The following is a 16,177-nucleotide window of genomic DNA, read 5'->3' as shown; positions in this document are numbered from 1 at the left end:
CTAATGGTGACGGGGTGGTGCCAACTGTCCACTTAGGAGTTAGACAAATTAAGTAACGGCAAAGAAAGCTTTTTGTGTGCTGCTTCAACGTATACTCTTTTCACCGTAGGCTTTAAGTGGCATATGGAGCACACTTTACATCCTCGTACCAAAAATGTAAAATGTGATGTTTTGGAAGACAAAATGAAAAACAGTCCGACTGAAAACACACGATATATAGAGGAAACACCGAGACGTTCTGACCTTTTATTTCTCCTGCATGTCGACACAAACATTATAGAGCTTAATGCTGCTGCTCAATATGCACGTTACCACCAGACTGCAGGTAAATAAAACAGTCACATGCATTCCTTAACCTTCTATCTCTGCATGGTCATATTCTTGTGACTGCTCAGTGCTGACTGTTGAGAAACAAATAGTGACCATGGCTACATACCCCTGTTATTTCTGTGCAAAAAAGAAAGAAAGAAATTCTATTGAAGTTGATATACTTAAAGAAACTCCAGCTTTAGAATCAAATATGACATTTGAATAGTGTACGGAGGGAAATGTTGTTCACCACTCATGACTAAAATCTCCTTGGGCCGCGTACAGTCGAGTGTATTTCCAATACGACTTGAAAAACGTTGGAAAAGTGAAGATCAGCTCTGTTTTCTTTGTCTGTCACTCACTCCGACACTTCCTACAGTCATCCTCGTGCCCTTCAAAACACTCGGCTACTACACAAGCAGAAGGGGAAAGTAAAGCCGTTGCATTTACCACCATCCGTATTAATCTGATCCAATGCTTAGCTTTTCATTAGCACAGTACATCACAGTACACGTGCATGACAGACACAGGGTGATGACTCAGTGGGACTTCGGATTCCCACGCTAACCTGTCAGCAGGGAGCAAACGGCAAGAAGCGACGTCACATTTTTGAACCACTGCTCCGCTCTCACTAACAAACTCTGAACAAGAGAAGCTTTTTTTTCCCCCCCGTAATATGTCTCACATTCGACGTCCTTCTGAAAGGAAATCACGGACCAGACCTACAGTCCATTAGACAAGTTAATGCAGAGCTGCCAGACTTGCTGACCCATTAATAATACATTGCAGTGGTCAAAAGAGGCCAGACACCTCGGTGCACCCCTTCATCCCTCTACACGGCCACATTAATGGACTAATTCAGATGCAATTAACTGGTGGGGAGAGGCTGTGGCCTTGAGGCTCGTGGAGCACAGGCTGAAGGGCTTACAGCCAGGGCTTGGATTATAAGCACACACGCACAAAACACACACAAAACTATTTACATGCTACAAGAAAGGAGCCAATACATTCAGTGCTACAGCGTTTAGCTTTCACCATTGGATACCAGAAGCAAAAAGAAAATGAATGAATGCATTTACACTAAATCATCATATTTATTCGTAGAAATGCTGTTTGCAAGTGTCTCTTTGCTACATAATCTGTTTCAGACGATTGTTTTGCTAAAATACTGCCCTAAAAGAAACACGGGAGCCAGACATATTACCACCTTTGAGGTTGATATGTTAATCAGTCACCTGCGTACACATCCAGCAGATGCTAGGTAACATTAGCTTTCACGTGGAGTCGTGTTTGTGACCACCCAATGAAGTACAACATTTTCTTTAAGCTCAGTTTTGGTTTCCACCAACTCCTGAGAAAAACGCTTACACTGCCCCTGAATTGCGATTTCATTTCATCGGATTCATTTTTTTAACATTTGTCCATTACAGCAAGTTTTATTCAATAACGTGGCAGCAGAAATCTGCTCTTTTGAGAATGTGACGTTGACAAATGAGCAATTACAGGAGCGAATTCACGCATCACATCTGTGCCCGGCATGACCCGCGATTAGCCCTACTGATGCTGAATGTGAGATGCTAGAGCCGAACCTGTCAACACAGGCGCCTGGGAAGGCAGCGCAGCCCGCTCTGGCATGTCATCCATCACCGGTTCCACTCGGCTGCCACAGCTGTGTCACTGTCCCCCCCCCTCTCTCTCTCTCTCTCTCTCTCTCTCACAGACTGCTGACCCCCACTGAGGACGCACCAGCAGCATGATCAAATATCTTGCTGGGATAAGAGACAGCCTGCTTCACTGACAAGGCAGAGGACCAAAAAAAAAAAAACATATCCTCTACCATGGTGACATCTTTATCAATAAGCAGCGTTTAATGGCAGTCGTGTAGAGCCACATGGCTGCTCGCCTTTTGTTCCAAACTCGAATTATCGCATCTGCAAACCAGTCATGCTGCAGTTTACATCCATGTCTGTCCGAAATGTTACCACTTCATCGTTTTATCACTATGGGCATTTGTGTGAAATTGTCAGAATTTGCATAAGAATTCTTGAGTTGTGGCCAAAAATGTGTGGGAGGTCAGTTCAACTTGGAGCGCAAGTGGATTATTTGAGCCAAAATTGAAGAAATTCCCTCAAGGGCTTCTGAGCTATCGCGTTCATAAGGACGGGACGGAGGTGAGGTCACACTGACCTCAACCGTTGACCACCAAAATATTCTCAGTTCAACCTTGAGTCAGTTTTAAGCAATTCCCTGCAGGCCTTTGTGAGAGAGCTCGTTCATGAGAATGGACCAGAGCGATGGATAGAAGGACGGACAACACTAAAGCATAATGCCTCTGGCCTTGGCTGTAGCCGGCGCGGAGGCATAAAAAAAATAAAGCAGCGAGGAGCAGAGTGAAGCCATTAGCTGACGCAGAAGGTGACGCAGGTTAAGTAATTGCCAGAGAAGAGAGAAGCTGGATTAAAACAACACCGGCAAGACGTATTTCCAAGATGATTACTCGCCATGCAGATGTTATCAACATGGCGATCATCAGGGCTAACGGTCCTATCAGATGTGAGTGACCTGCAGTGTGGATGTAAGGCAGCATGACTGAGTGGATGTTCAGTGGAGGGTTTACCTCAGTCAAGCTACAGACCTTTGACCCAATCAGCGCTCTCAGGTTGCCATATACTTTTTTTCAAAGATCCTTCCTCTAGACTCCGCTAATTAGTGCCGCAGCCTCGTTTCCTTTCATTTCCAAAAAGGAAACGCTGCGTGCGCGCTGCAGCACTGGCAGATAAATGAGCTGCATGCATCACAGGAGGCAACCGTTCTTTAGGGAGAGCCGGCTACCTTAATTATGAATATTATTAATTACATTTTGAAAAGACCCGGAGAAGTTAAAAAAAAAAGAGGAGAAAAAAAGATATTTATTAAAATTTAATCACACGTTGTTTACTTTTCTAGAATGAACTTGATATATGGACGGAGCCGGCAGCAGTAGCCAGTCTAACCCACCTTAGATTCATTTAACAGGGCAGATTCCAAGGACTGTGATCTATTTATAGCACGCAGAATTCATCAGCGTTCCCTCGCTTTCCTCGGCCTCTTTGTTAAGGCAGAAATCAGTGCGCACACAAGAGGCCATGTTAAAAGGCACCATCTGTGATCCCAATGTCAACAAAAAGGTAGCCCGATATTCAGAATCGTGCAAACATTACGGTGCAACTCCATTCTTCAGTCCGATATCGGATTATTAGCGGTTTCCTGGAGGGGAGGATTGGATTTTAGCCTAACCAATCACTGAACTAATGCTACTGGAGGCTGCGTACAGTTAGTGCGAGTTAATATTCATATTTACAGAGAACAGTAGCTGATATTGAGATACATTTGCCCCTAAAATATCACACATGGCTTTGTGTCCAGGTACAGGAAAGTGATAGACAATGTAGCGTTGAATATTTCCACAAGATAAGAGTTCAGTGAGCGCATTGTTTTCTTGTTTTAGAGAACAGAGGGGGCATTGTCTCCGTTATAAAATGGACAGATGTCAAAGAAACAAAGTCTTCATTATCTTAAGACAAATAGAGGAGGCAGTTAAGATTTATGGAAGACTGTGCTTGCTCAACTTCGCTTGTGTGTACTGCACCTAGAGGAAACTAGCCAACTTACAACTATGAACATGTTTACGTAGTAAACGTACAGTTTAATATTAAATTCAAAGACAAAAACAGCTTTGATTTTACAATGATATCATCAGTTGAGGAAGAAATATGTAAAACAGAAATGTCATCTAAAAATCTAACTTTTTCTGCATGTGAATACAGAAAAATGACCGTTCAGGCTTTTATTCTTCCTCCGAACAAACAGTCTGCACGGAAAGGATTGTTTTAAAGGATGAAAACTTTCCTGACTTCTTTAGAGAGGGTGGCAGTATTCACACACATTCTCAGCAATATTAAGCTGCGACTGTACATGCGCTGCATTACGCAAAGGCGACAGCAAGCCAAGTAGAAAAATGATGGAGGGCAAAAGGCCACTCGCTGGGTTAAAATACAGGGAAAGCAAAGCTCTATTTTAGTCTAAATCTTTCTGGCCACGGACCGATGACTAAAGAGTTTCTGAGCAGCTCCCCGTCGCCCTTCATCTTACCCTCCGTAGACTCTAAGAGCCTCAAATTCCTTGCAGTTCACAACTTTGACTGTGACACCGGGGTTGACTTTCCCGCCCAGCTGCGCTTCAGGCTACATATCTGTGACAAAGAAAGGGCTCGGCCTCCTGGAGGTGATGATCTCAGTCGCCACATAAACGGACAGCTCTGGAAAACACACAGAAATACAGATCCTGACCCTCCCCGTCTACTCTATAGTTCTCACATCCAGAACTCTATGCATCTGTACCTGTAGATCAGGAATCGACTTCAACAGACGTCACAGAGGAGGAAGTTCACTGAATCGATTGATAACCACGGTCAACAGCGTTTACAAGCCGTTTTGGGTTAATGAGTGTTTAAAAAGGATAACAGAAGCTATACCATATATTCTTAGACATATATAGCACACACTCGTTAACCCAAAAACAGCTTATATGGCCATAGCCGTAGACTGTCAAAAAAAAAAAAGACAGCTACAGTTTCAAGTGAAGCCGACTTCTCTACACAAGGCCTGCAGGCCACGAGAGGAAGCAATAGAAGCCTCGGGCCTTTTATGTTCTGCACTGCAGTCAGCACTTCACTCGGCGGAGTGTGGGGACAGCAGCTCCGTGCCAAAACGTATCCGTGCCAAGGCCTGCCAGCCTGCTCTCCCCGCCCACTCTAAGGGCCAGAGCGTGAGCGGTGGGGCGCCGGTAGGCGGGTGCAAGGTGAGGCTGGTGGGCGGGCGGCCAGGCTGGAGCTTCCTGACACGGGAACCCGCCTCACAGCAGGATCAAACAGGCTGCCGAGTGAATCACTACCGCTCCCACTACCTGACAGAGTCGGTGCCGGGCCAGTACGCTGCCGCTAATACCGTCTGTACAGTTAAAAAATGCTGCTGTATCACATGAATGCTCTATGGACTCTGCATCTCACCCAGCTAAAAGGTGTATATGACACGGGACTGTAGAGGAGACATTTGTGAACTTACTGGGGGAAAAAAAGGGATAATTTTGGACTTGGCTTTGGTGTGTGTGAGTTACAGAGCAGCTCTAAATGTGCATCAGTGCTACTGAAAAATTCAGTATCAGCAAAGTGCTTAAAATTCAAATGCTTGCTTTACGGTGTAATGATGATACAAGCTAAGAAAAGCAGATGAAGGTATCAGGGAGTCAAGCACCGAAGCAATTTTACACTTTCAGATTTCAGGCCCTGCAAACCCAAGCTTGAGGTGGGAGATAGGGGCAGGAAGCACACATTCTCATACCTGACCAATCTTATTTAAATAAGCAACAGGGGCAGGGATTTTCTGAGCTGTGGCTAGTCACTAGTCTGAAGCAGGAACATTATCTCCAGAGTAAATAATGTCCTGGAGGAGCAGTAGCTACCCAAATCGCTTCTTAAAAAATAGAAAACTGCTCCAGGCCGCTATTATTAAGCCTCAGATCCAATGGGAAGTTGAACCTTTGATCTGTTTAGGGTACTGTGTATTTGCATTTTATAATGAGATCAAAGCGAGGTCCAGGGCCCCTGCAGAAGGCAGCTCTGCGCCCCCATCCCCGCACACTGGACCATTTACAGACCAAAGCTATATTTCCCTGTTAACAAGATCATGTGAGAGCTACGGGCCTCAGTGAAGCTGCAACGGGAGACTCAATGTTTGTTAGGCAATCAACAGTATAGCCCACATTCTCTTCAAGCTAATTTCCTTTCCTGTACACAGGTGTGGAAGAGCAAAAAGAAAAGAAAATCATGCCAGTAGCAACAATCTCCCCAACAGTTAAAGTTCAAGAGCAAACATTTCAGGCATTTTTAAACTGGTTGAGAATTGCTCCAGATTTTCTTTGGCATTCTTCACCTGGAAGAAATGCAGAGGGGAATTTACACAGTGCCTGCAGTGAGCCTGGAAGCAGCCGGGAGAAGGTTTGAGATCAGCATGGAGGTCAACGTTTGAGAGTATATGTGGAGTCTCTACTCAATACTGTTCCTGACCACTTTTTTTTTCTTTTTTTTTTTAAGAAAATATACCAGAAAAGAAATTGCACACACCGTCCCTCCTCCTTTGACAGAGGTGAGCAGTGTCTCATACTTTGTGAGGTGGAGCTGGAGAAGGACTGCGTACAGATCAGAACATTTAGGGAGGTCTGTTAGCTTGAATTAGCCCTTCCAGTGTGAAGACATTAGTGCAGAAACACCAGAGAGCTCTGATTATTTCAATACAGTGAATGTATTTGCAGATACCAATAAAGCCAATAAGTTAAAACATATGAAAAATAACTTGTAGTAAAATATCTGCTCAAATGTATTTCTTGTAACACCTTAACAGTGACTGCATGATCTTAAGAGTTATTTAATAAATCACACATAACTTATCATCTTGATTAAAACTCTCATTGTAAATTGCCAGACTTAAGGAGAAGTACTTTGATATTCAAGCTGTTATCTTACGATGGGTTAAAGAATCTCACCAGACTGAACTAAAACATCTTGTAATGTAATGTTGTCAACAAAGAATACAGACTCCGGTCATTGCTCGGCATTGGTTCAGTTTGGCATCAGAGACTTTAGCATCTAAATCAAAATGTGCAAGTACTAATTGGCAAAGCAACACTTGCACTAACTTCAATAAACTCTTAACCACTGCGGTCATGACGCATGCACACAGAGGTTGACGAGGGGAATATCCCCTCCCCTGCATCTTTTTCAAGTGTCTTGAAGCCACGCGTCTGCAAATCATTTTTACGGCTATTGCCCCACAAACAGTTGGATCGAAAGTGAGAGAACGCTGATTCACCATTAATGACACGCAAGACAGCATCCGTGAAGAGATGGAGCAGATATGAGAAGTTTTGACAACAGACTTGAAGACTAAATTCAGCTCTTATTCTATCCATTTAATTACTAATCATAAAGAGAAGCCACAGTTTTAAATATTAAACCAAATTCAAACCGTTCTTACGGTATCTTAAATGCTGAAACTCACTCAAAGTTAAATGTTTTCAAAGTATTAAAAGTCTCATCTTTGTGGTGAAAAAAAGACCTGGTCTTCTGACCTTAAAGTGGGAGAAGACTACTCTCCTTTTAATCTCAGAACATTTCCTGTTATGGCTTTGAAATAGAAAAGACTGGGCCACAGATATGAATTATAATCAGGAACACATAGAAACAGTGCACTGACTGTAGACAAGTATCCTGAAGGAGGAACAGAGGGACACAGAAGCTACAGTATATCAGCAGAACCGTACTGAAGACTGCTTGGACCGACCTGCACAGCATGAATCAAAAGTACCTCAGAGAGCTGCAGAGAGCGGTAAGAAAAGCAACCTCTAATTGCTCGCTCATAGATGCCGAACGCATATTCTGCACTCTCGAAGGCAGCGCTCACATTCTCTGACCTTGATGAATTATCCCTTTTTTTATTGACAGCACTTATTGATATTTCTTAAAAGCGCAGGCTAATGGGGGTTCTATTGAGATTATTAAATGAGCTGCCGGTGCGCGGATTAGCCCCGGTCTCATCTCGCCGGCACAGCTCGCATTATCATACAAAGCAGACGCATGCGTGCGTGGAGTCCCAAATTCCTGCGACTGACATCTCCGGGGGAACGGAGGAGCGATGACTACATCCGACCTACATTCACCCCACCCAGGCATGCTCGCTGCCAACTAATTACACACACACAAACATGCATATACTCCGTCACACTATAGGTAGACTCACAGCATAGAAATGGTTACAGTGCAGGGAAACGTTACTGCTGTGTGCCTATTACAGAATGAAACTATTTCAATTCGGTTTTGCATGCTAGACGCTTCTTTGATTGTACAAGCTCCTAGTGACCTCCTGATGTTTGGGAGAGAACTTTACTTTTGGCTTTTGCACATGCTCAGATGAAAATATCATTTGTGTGATGGGTTGTGAAAATACTCCCGAGCACAAAAAACATTAGGAATAAACCGAAGGCTACTGGAGCTTGCTCAAATGCCCCGGGCACGGAAACAGCATATTGGATTTCATTCAAATGTCTTATGCATTGAAACGATTTTATAAACACTCTATACGCATTATTTCAGTTATTTACATTCTGAGAATAAAACCATGGCAGGGAAAACACCCCGTTAACAAGAACTGAGAGAGAGTTGTGACGCAGGCTCTAGCGTACGAGCACATCTTCAAACCGCCTTTGCATCGTTTCCTGTGTTGTACAGCATCCTGGTTAGAGTGATGTGGTTTCTGTCACTTTTAAAATGGGGGCTATTTCTACAGTTGCAGCCCACATTACGGTCAAAATGTGTTGATCTACGCAAGCCTCCCCTAAACTAGAAAGTACCTGAAGAGCGTCAATCTCACCCAACGCTGACTAATTCTATAACTCGCTCTTACACCCGCGGTGTTGTTCCAGTTACGTCAGATCTCTATTACACACACAACGCTGAAAAGAAATGCTTACCGTCGTCACTGTATAGAATTATGTTAGTTTAATTTCTGTGGTTAAAAAAAAAAAAGACCACAATGTAAAGAAGAAATCCCATCAAATCAAAATCAATCGGTCCACCTCGTTTCACGGAATCTAAACAATCCTTCTGCCAAGGATTTCATGTTCAAGGGTTGTACATGTTTTCAGGACTCACTAGAGAGCAGCAGCTATACAGAATGGATTTTCCTATACTAAAGTAATTTAATGCAAATAACCCTGTACAGTAATTATGTGCATTTTTCACATTTTTCTTATCTGTACTACTCTAATATTACTATGGCAACCTTTACGAATGATGTAAGCTAAAACTTAAATCCCTACATAAAAATATGTTTTGATTTATGAAGTTATGTTGTGAATTTTTAATGAAAATACCTTTTTGTCATATATTACAAACTGTCAATTCTTTCTGAAAACATGCGAGACTAGAAACAGGCAAACGCAGCAACACAATCTCGATTCACGAGCAGTGATTCACGCCGCACTGGAGAATCCTCGGCTCCGACATAGAATGGCGATGGAATCTTGCTATGGCCATTGGGAGCAGAGGAACCTGATGTTTTCACCGATTGTCCGGATATAGTGAAATTCTGAGCAAATATAATAAAATAGCTATTTTTTATTGAAGTTACCAACTGTAGCTTTAAAAGTGAACATTTCCCATGATCCAACACTGCTTGAAACTGCATGCTTACTTCCAATTTAAAAAAATGTGCCCTGGTCAGTTAATCCCCACGGGGATTGAACCCATGCGCTGGGTAGCTGCCAAGTACGTTCTAGACAGACACATGGATACAAAGATAAAATAAAATGAGAAAATAACAGTTGAGCTGCTGCATTTGAGAAACAGCTCTTTTATTTTATAAACCTGTTATCAATTAGGATTGCATGACATTTCCAAATCTTGAATGCCATTTTATTATTTGTAGGCATTCAAAACAAGGTTTCAAATGCATGTCTAATATCCCTCAGTGTTTTCTGAGCATGTGAATCATGAAATCAGCAGCTGATTTTGTGATAAAGCTACACTTAACAACAAAATAACCAAAGGCATATGAAGAGCTACGCATATTAGTCAAGCGTTGATGAATTAATGCCACGTAGTCCTTCCTGCTCCAACTACAGGGGGACTGGAACTGGGTGAGAACATCTCCAACCCTGCCAGCAGCACCCATTTGATTCCCATTGAGGATCACCCAATCTAAAATATATAAGAAGTGTCAAATAAATGTTGTGTCTTACCTACAGTTACTTTAGATGGGCTGGTCAGTTACACCTTCCTATTTCAGAGTAACAAAGTCTGTGGATGTCCACCAAGACTTCACCAAGTCCACTTCAACCCACATAAATTATGATTAACTCAGAGCTGCTTACTTTAACAGATACAGACAATGAGTATTATATGCTCTGCAACCGGATCTGTTAACAATCTTAACAGCGGTAAACACTGCTGGAACCTTGTGCCGATGTCTAGAGAAAAGCGTTACTGTACAGTGAACGGTTAAACTTAACGCTAAAGAAGGTGGGCGGTATACAAAATAAAGAGCAGAGTATAAATGTCTGATACTCAAAGCAGGAATCCAGGCCGACTGACAGCAAACACGCTGCTACGTTGCTGCCCACTAAATAAGGGATGATGAAGGTAAAAGAGGAAACAAAGGATGCAAAGTGAAACAATTCATTTCCTTTCAAAAGGCCTTGCCACAAAAACTAAAATCCATCCATTTATAATAACACATGCTTTCTCATCTCCCTCACCTACCCCCCCCCCCCCCCACACACACACACACACACACAAACACACCTCCATGCAGCCTGTACACACGCCAGATCTTGTCGCCCCAGGAAATGGGCTTCATACATCTTGTCTGACTGCAATAAAGCAGAGCCTAAGATTCTATTTCCAATAAACGTCGACTGATTGGAAAACTCATTCTAATATCAATTTCCATCTGGGCCCTTTAAAAGGCAATCAGCATAGCTTCATCTCGGTATATCATGGGCTCCTTGAGATGATGACACAGCACTGGCTCTCTCTTCTGCATAATGGCCTTCTCCTATCAAGGCATCTGCAATGAATAATACCACCCATGAATGGGCTATTTAGTCTGTGTTCGCACAGATAGGGGCCACTTCTCTGAATATTAATCCAGGGTTTTACACTTCATATGCTTCTCTCAGGGCTGCACCATTCTTCATCTGGAGGAGTGAGGCACTTAGTGTGATTTGGCGCGCTCGTAGTTTCTCTCCAAGCTTTCTCAGAAGTGACAACGGTGATTACCAACGGCATCTCACTTTGTTTAAGATGCCCGGCGACCACAAAACAAAGATGTACGTCAAGGAATATCAATCTCAACTTTTCTCCAGGCTGTCCACACTTTACTACCAAACTGTTAAGTCAAAGAAACATATCCACGAGGAAATCAACTCATTGGAACGGTAAAAACTAAACAAAAGCTCTACAATTATGCGTCATATTTGGTTTGACACACAGTTTGTTCAAGTCAGAAGCGCCACTATAACCAGAATGCAACTCTATCATCACCATGATGGCAACTCACTTTAACATCTGCTGTATCGGCTCAAAGTAAAGAACAGATGCCTCTTTTTCTCACCTTCCAGCCGCTGCCCGCCTCCCTGTAGTAGGGAAAGTTATCACAGATCCACTGGTAGATCTCGCTCAGTGTCATCTTCTTCTTTGGCGAGCTGTTGATGGCAAACGTGATGAGGCTGGCGTAGCTGTATGGCGGCTTGCCGTCCTTGTGCTGCTGCACCTCCTCCTGGTCCAGCGTGGTGTTAGGGTCCAGCAGGGCGCTCTTCTTGCCCATGCCTGGCCCGTGGGCACTCTGAGCGTCCGCCTTGCGGATGGCCGCCTGCATGGTCAGCTGAGGAAGCCAATCCATGGAGGTCAGGCTGCTCTCCAGCTCCGACGTCATGCTGACGGCAGGCTGGGCCGGAGGGGGGTGGGGAAAATGTAGAGGTGGATGCTGTCCGCTGACTGATGCAGGGGGGACCAGGTGTGGAATAACAAACAGAGACAGGTTGAGGATGAAGTCTTCCTCAGCTCAAGACATCAGCATGGCGTCTTCTAAAGGTCAACTCTGGAGAAACAGGGGAAAAAAGACATGCCTTTATAAGTCAGCTATTCTATTATTACTAGGAGTACATGGGATATGAAAGATATGTATATTAGCAACGCTGCAGAGAGCGAAAACAAATGCAAGCGAGGAAGCAACTCTGAACCGTTTGGCCAACATCAAAAACCAAGTGTCTCTGTAAAGTATGCTTATATTAGCTGTGCAGCAGATCACAAGCCCACCACTTTCTCCACCACTTGCTGCTCTCAAAGCTGACTCATAGCTGGGACTCCATCTGCACACAGAGAGAGAGGGAGAGAGAGAAAGTAAATGCCAGGCAATTGTTTTCACAACTGCCAGCCAAATGGGGGAATGGCTCAGGAGGAATTCCGACTCTCTTGAGGGTAGTAAACCCCCTCTCCTTTCTTCCCCGCCTGCCAGCCTGCCAGCCTCCTCCCCTGCCTCCCTTGCCTCCCCCAGACAGAGCCCCCTGCCGTAAAACAAGCCAGCCAGTGTCGTCTCGAAAAAAAAACGTCCTCGGCCCTGTGCGTGTCGGCCGTGCTGTGCAGAGTGCAGCCTGCAATAGCCTGTCTGTCTGTCCGTCCCTCTCGGCACACTGCCCTCCCCGTCTTAAAATAGAGAGGCAGAGTAGAAAGGCCTAAAGTTACAAACGTAGGTGAACACGGGGATATGTGGGGGGAGAACATCCTGAGCGGGATGACACTGCAATCTAGCTGAGGGGGGAAAAAGAGAGAGAATGTGCGGGACAAGGAGAAATCCTCACCAAGTTGTGGGATTTTTTTCTCTCGACTGAGCATGCTCACATAAGTGTGTGTGTGTGTGTTTGAGAGAGTTTTGAGTGTGCACTCAGGCTGGGAATAAATAGTCCTGACGGCACTCAATAGGTCAAACACCGTATCTTTCAAAAGTAGTATTTGTGTTCACTTTGTAAGAAGGTATCATACCCAGTTATTATTTATTTTCTTCAAAATGTGATTCAACCACTTTCAGATGAATCTTAAAAATAATTTAAATACAATTTATCCAAAAGACATCGACTCCAAATTGTGTTCTTTTTATGATTATAATTTATTTTAAATATATATTTTTCAAAAAGGCTTTAAGTAATATATTTCAAAACATGTAAATCTAAAATGTGTTTTGTATTGGAGAGCCGCCTTTAAATTATCCTTTGAGAATCTAAATTGGTGGATGATGTAGAAAAGCAGCCGTCGTCAGCTTGAATTCATGTCACGTTTTATTGGAAAATAAATGCATGGTCTGAATAAGCTGCTCAAACTAGAGCATACTCCTATATTGTCCATCTCTATGATGAGCATTTCTTTTACTATATTTTGATATTTATATGTATATATATATATATATATATATATATATATTTCACCAAACTATGGCCCAACGTGCTACTTCTAGCTGAACCTTCGAGCTTTGAGGAGGGCGATAGCATGAAATAAAAGCAGCATATTAGTCAAATAAAAGCAGCATATTAGTCAAATAAAAGCAGCATATTAGCCAATTATTAGTCATATTTTGGCTAATGGCGGGTGTGTCAACTTGTCCCCTTTATAATCTATTCTAACTGACTGAAATCAAGCTGCCCACTACTATTCTAACTAAACGAGAAGAAAGAAAACTTTTGCTAATCAAAGTGTTTTGAGTTTCACTTTACTCATTTGCTTGGGAGACAGACGGTTTTTAATTGTGCTTTTTTTTCCCCTCTTTCATTGACAGTTGAAGCCTGTCTGCTCACAGGTGTGAGGCCTGGATGAAAACAGCAACACTTTGCGGTAACTCTCCCAGCCTCTGCAGTCATGAGCAGACTGACAGATGAGCAGACGTGCAGACGTGCTGACTGACTCCTGACAGGTGAGTCAGCCTAATGCTGGAGATCAGTTCCTCATCAGCGAAAAGACAAACAAATGATGCACCAAATATCTCCACCCTGTAACTGAAATAAAAGTGACTCATAAGCTGCTGCTGACAGTCATTTTCCTCTTCGAGTGGCGCCCTATTGAAATATAAAACTAATTCGACTTTGAATATCTACATATTATCCATTGTAATATCTGCACCCACTACACTTTAATAATCATTCCAGTTTGACATATTCTATGCATATTATAGGAGACCTTTCCCATTACAATCACTCAACCTATACTGCAATTAGTTGCAACAAGACATTATGTACAGGTTTATAACAGAATACAGCAGCCACAAATATATTATAATAACATTTTGTCGAGCCCAACAGCTTTAAATAATTGATACAATTACATGGTCAAGAAAAAATTAATTGACAACCCCTTTGATACTTAAAAAATACCCAAAAATATCCGGTTCCAGCTTAATTAAAGAGGAGATTTGTGGCTTTTCTCAGTCCAGTGGTCGGACAGCGCTAGACATTTGAAGACGTAACCTTCTAATTACCACCGATTTAAATCCTCACTCATCTGACTAGATCTAGATAGGTGTTCCTGATGCAGCTCAGTGTGAGGACCTGTATTAAGGTACGTCTTTGTGGTCTTGATGTAAATGTTTCCATTGACACCAAGCGCTCAGTATGAATGGGGGAATGGAAGAAGAGGAAGCAGGCAGAGCCTTCTGGGGGGGCCACCAGAGGTGAGCTGCCGGAGACGGGAGTTGATGAAAGGCGCAGCGCCTGCTACACAGAGACGTATGCCATTTGACCCTCTACGCTAATGATCCAGCTGCTCCATAATCTGCAGGGCCAAGTCGGTGTCTTAATTAGAGAACCTTGGGCCGTGGCAGGAATGATGAAGCGTGTCACAGGCGGGCAGTGAGTCGGGCCCCCCCCCCTCCCCCTGCTGCCTTCATTACCCTGCGAGGCAGTGGGACAGTCAGAGCGGGGACAAGCCCCAGCCTGCCGCCACGTCAGGGATGACTGTCTGAGGATGTTCATCGGCGGGTCTGGGAGTCAGCAGAGGAGCGCTGAGGAGGCGAGCAAGATGAGAAGAAAAGCCAGGGGAGATGAAGCAGTACAGGGGAGGGTGTGAGGAGGACCACGGCCATGCTGGCATCAGGCCTGGCAGAGAGCAGGAAGTGGCAACGGAGTCTGCAGCGAAGAGGTCTGAGAGTTCAGGCGCTGTGATTACGAGCCCAAGGGAACAGACTGCGATACCACACACACACGGAGCCACTTTGATCTGGCTTAAAGAAAATGGGGTTCCGTCACTGTCACCACCAAAAAACAGTAAAAAGAAACTCCAATTTGCTTTTAGAAGAGTATTTGAGGGCTCAGAGGGAGGAATGGATGGTAAAACGCGTTCTCTTTTCAGCACTCAAAGTTTCTTGATCCTCCCAGGATTAATAGCGGATTCAGTTCTGAATGAGAAATTGAAAAGAGTTTCTAAAAACATCTTAATTTACTGAATTCTTGACAGGAATTATCAACAGAGCACTGACAGCGAATCTGTGATTGTGTTTGGTGTCTCAATCAAACTGTCGGCATGTGCCTGGCCCTATTTTACTCAAGAAAATCCAAAGAGGCAACAAGCCGAGTACAACAACCAGGGATTACTTTACACAACACAGCAGATTACGTCGACTTCATGTTAGGCAACTACCTACTGAGTTGGCAAGTCAGCAACTGCGTCATAAAAATCTGTGCTCTTCCCCATCTCCACTATTGCAAAATTCATGTCTGTACTTAGCCACCACTTAAAAGTTTTAGTACCTCTAACGACGCACGGCCCAGGATGAAATTAATATTTCAAGTGTGATATTGCTACAATGAATGGCACTTAGCGATCTCCAACGTTTCATACAATGACAATTTACTGACTATAGATGTGTTCATTAATGTGGGTAGTTAATCACTTGAGTGCGATACATTCTTTACAAATTCTTAGGTTTTTGCAAATATTTATAAACTTAAAACGTGATTAAATATGTCGAACTTTAATCAACTTTTACCATGTTATTCCACTTGATAAATATTAAAATGAATAGACCAGAGTGTAGCACCCACATGGAATGTTGGATTTCGTAAGTTGTGAGGCGCTTTCTTAGAAATAACAGCAACACTACTTCCAGCTGCGTCCACTTCCATGTAAATGCTACGTTATATTCAAGGATCGCATATCATTCACAGTTGGGATGTTACCAGTTCTACTTGCAAGAGCAACCTCGACCTGATGGTGATCATACTGTTTCACACTTTA

At 43.4% G+C, this 16,177-nt stretch overlaps 1 protein-coding gene across 1 annotated transcript in view; it reads right to left on the bottom strand.

Moving 5' to 3' along the window:
- The window catches only part of foxj3 (forkhead box J3), a gene marked incomplete at its 5' end in the record, with an annotated part of 37,602 nt that extends 25,768 nt beyond the window's left edge, over nucleotides 1-11,834 (bottom strand). Inside the window, one exon of the mRNA XM_079157056.1 lies at nucleotides 11,514-11,834. Within this exon, the coding sequence (XP_079013182.1) occupies nucleotides 11,514-11,834 (321 nt within the window). The remainder of the gene's footprint in view (nucleotides 1-11,513) is intronic.
- Nucleotides 11,835-16,177: the final 4,343 nt, after the last annotated feature.

The sequence above is a fragment of the Pholis gunnellus genome (genome assembly GCF_910591455.1).
Source record: "Pholis gunnellus genome assembly, chromosome: 3".
Taxonomy (NCBI): Eukaryota; Metazoa; Chordata; class Actinopteri; order Perciformes; family Pholidae; genus Pholis; species Pholis gunnellus.
This window is presented reverse-complemented; position numbering and strand designations above follow the sequence as displayed.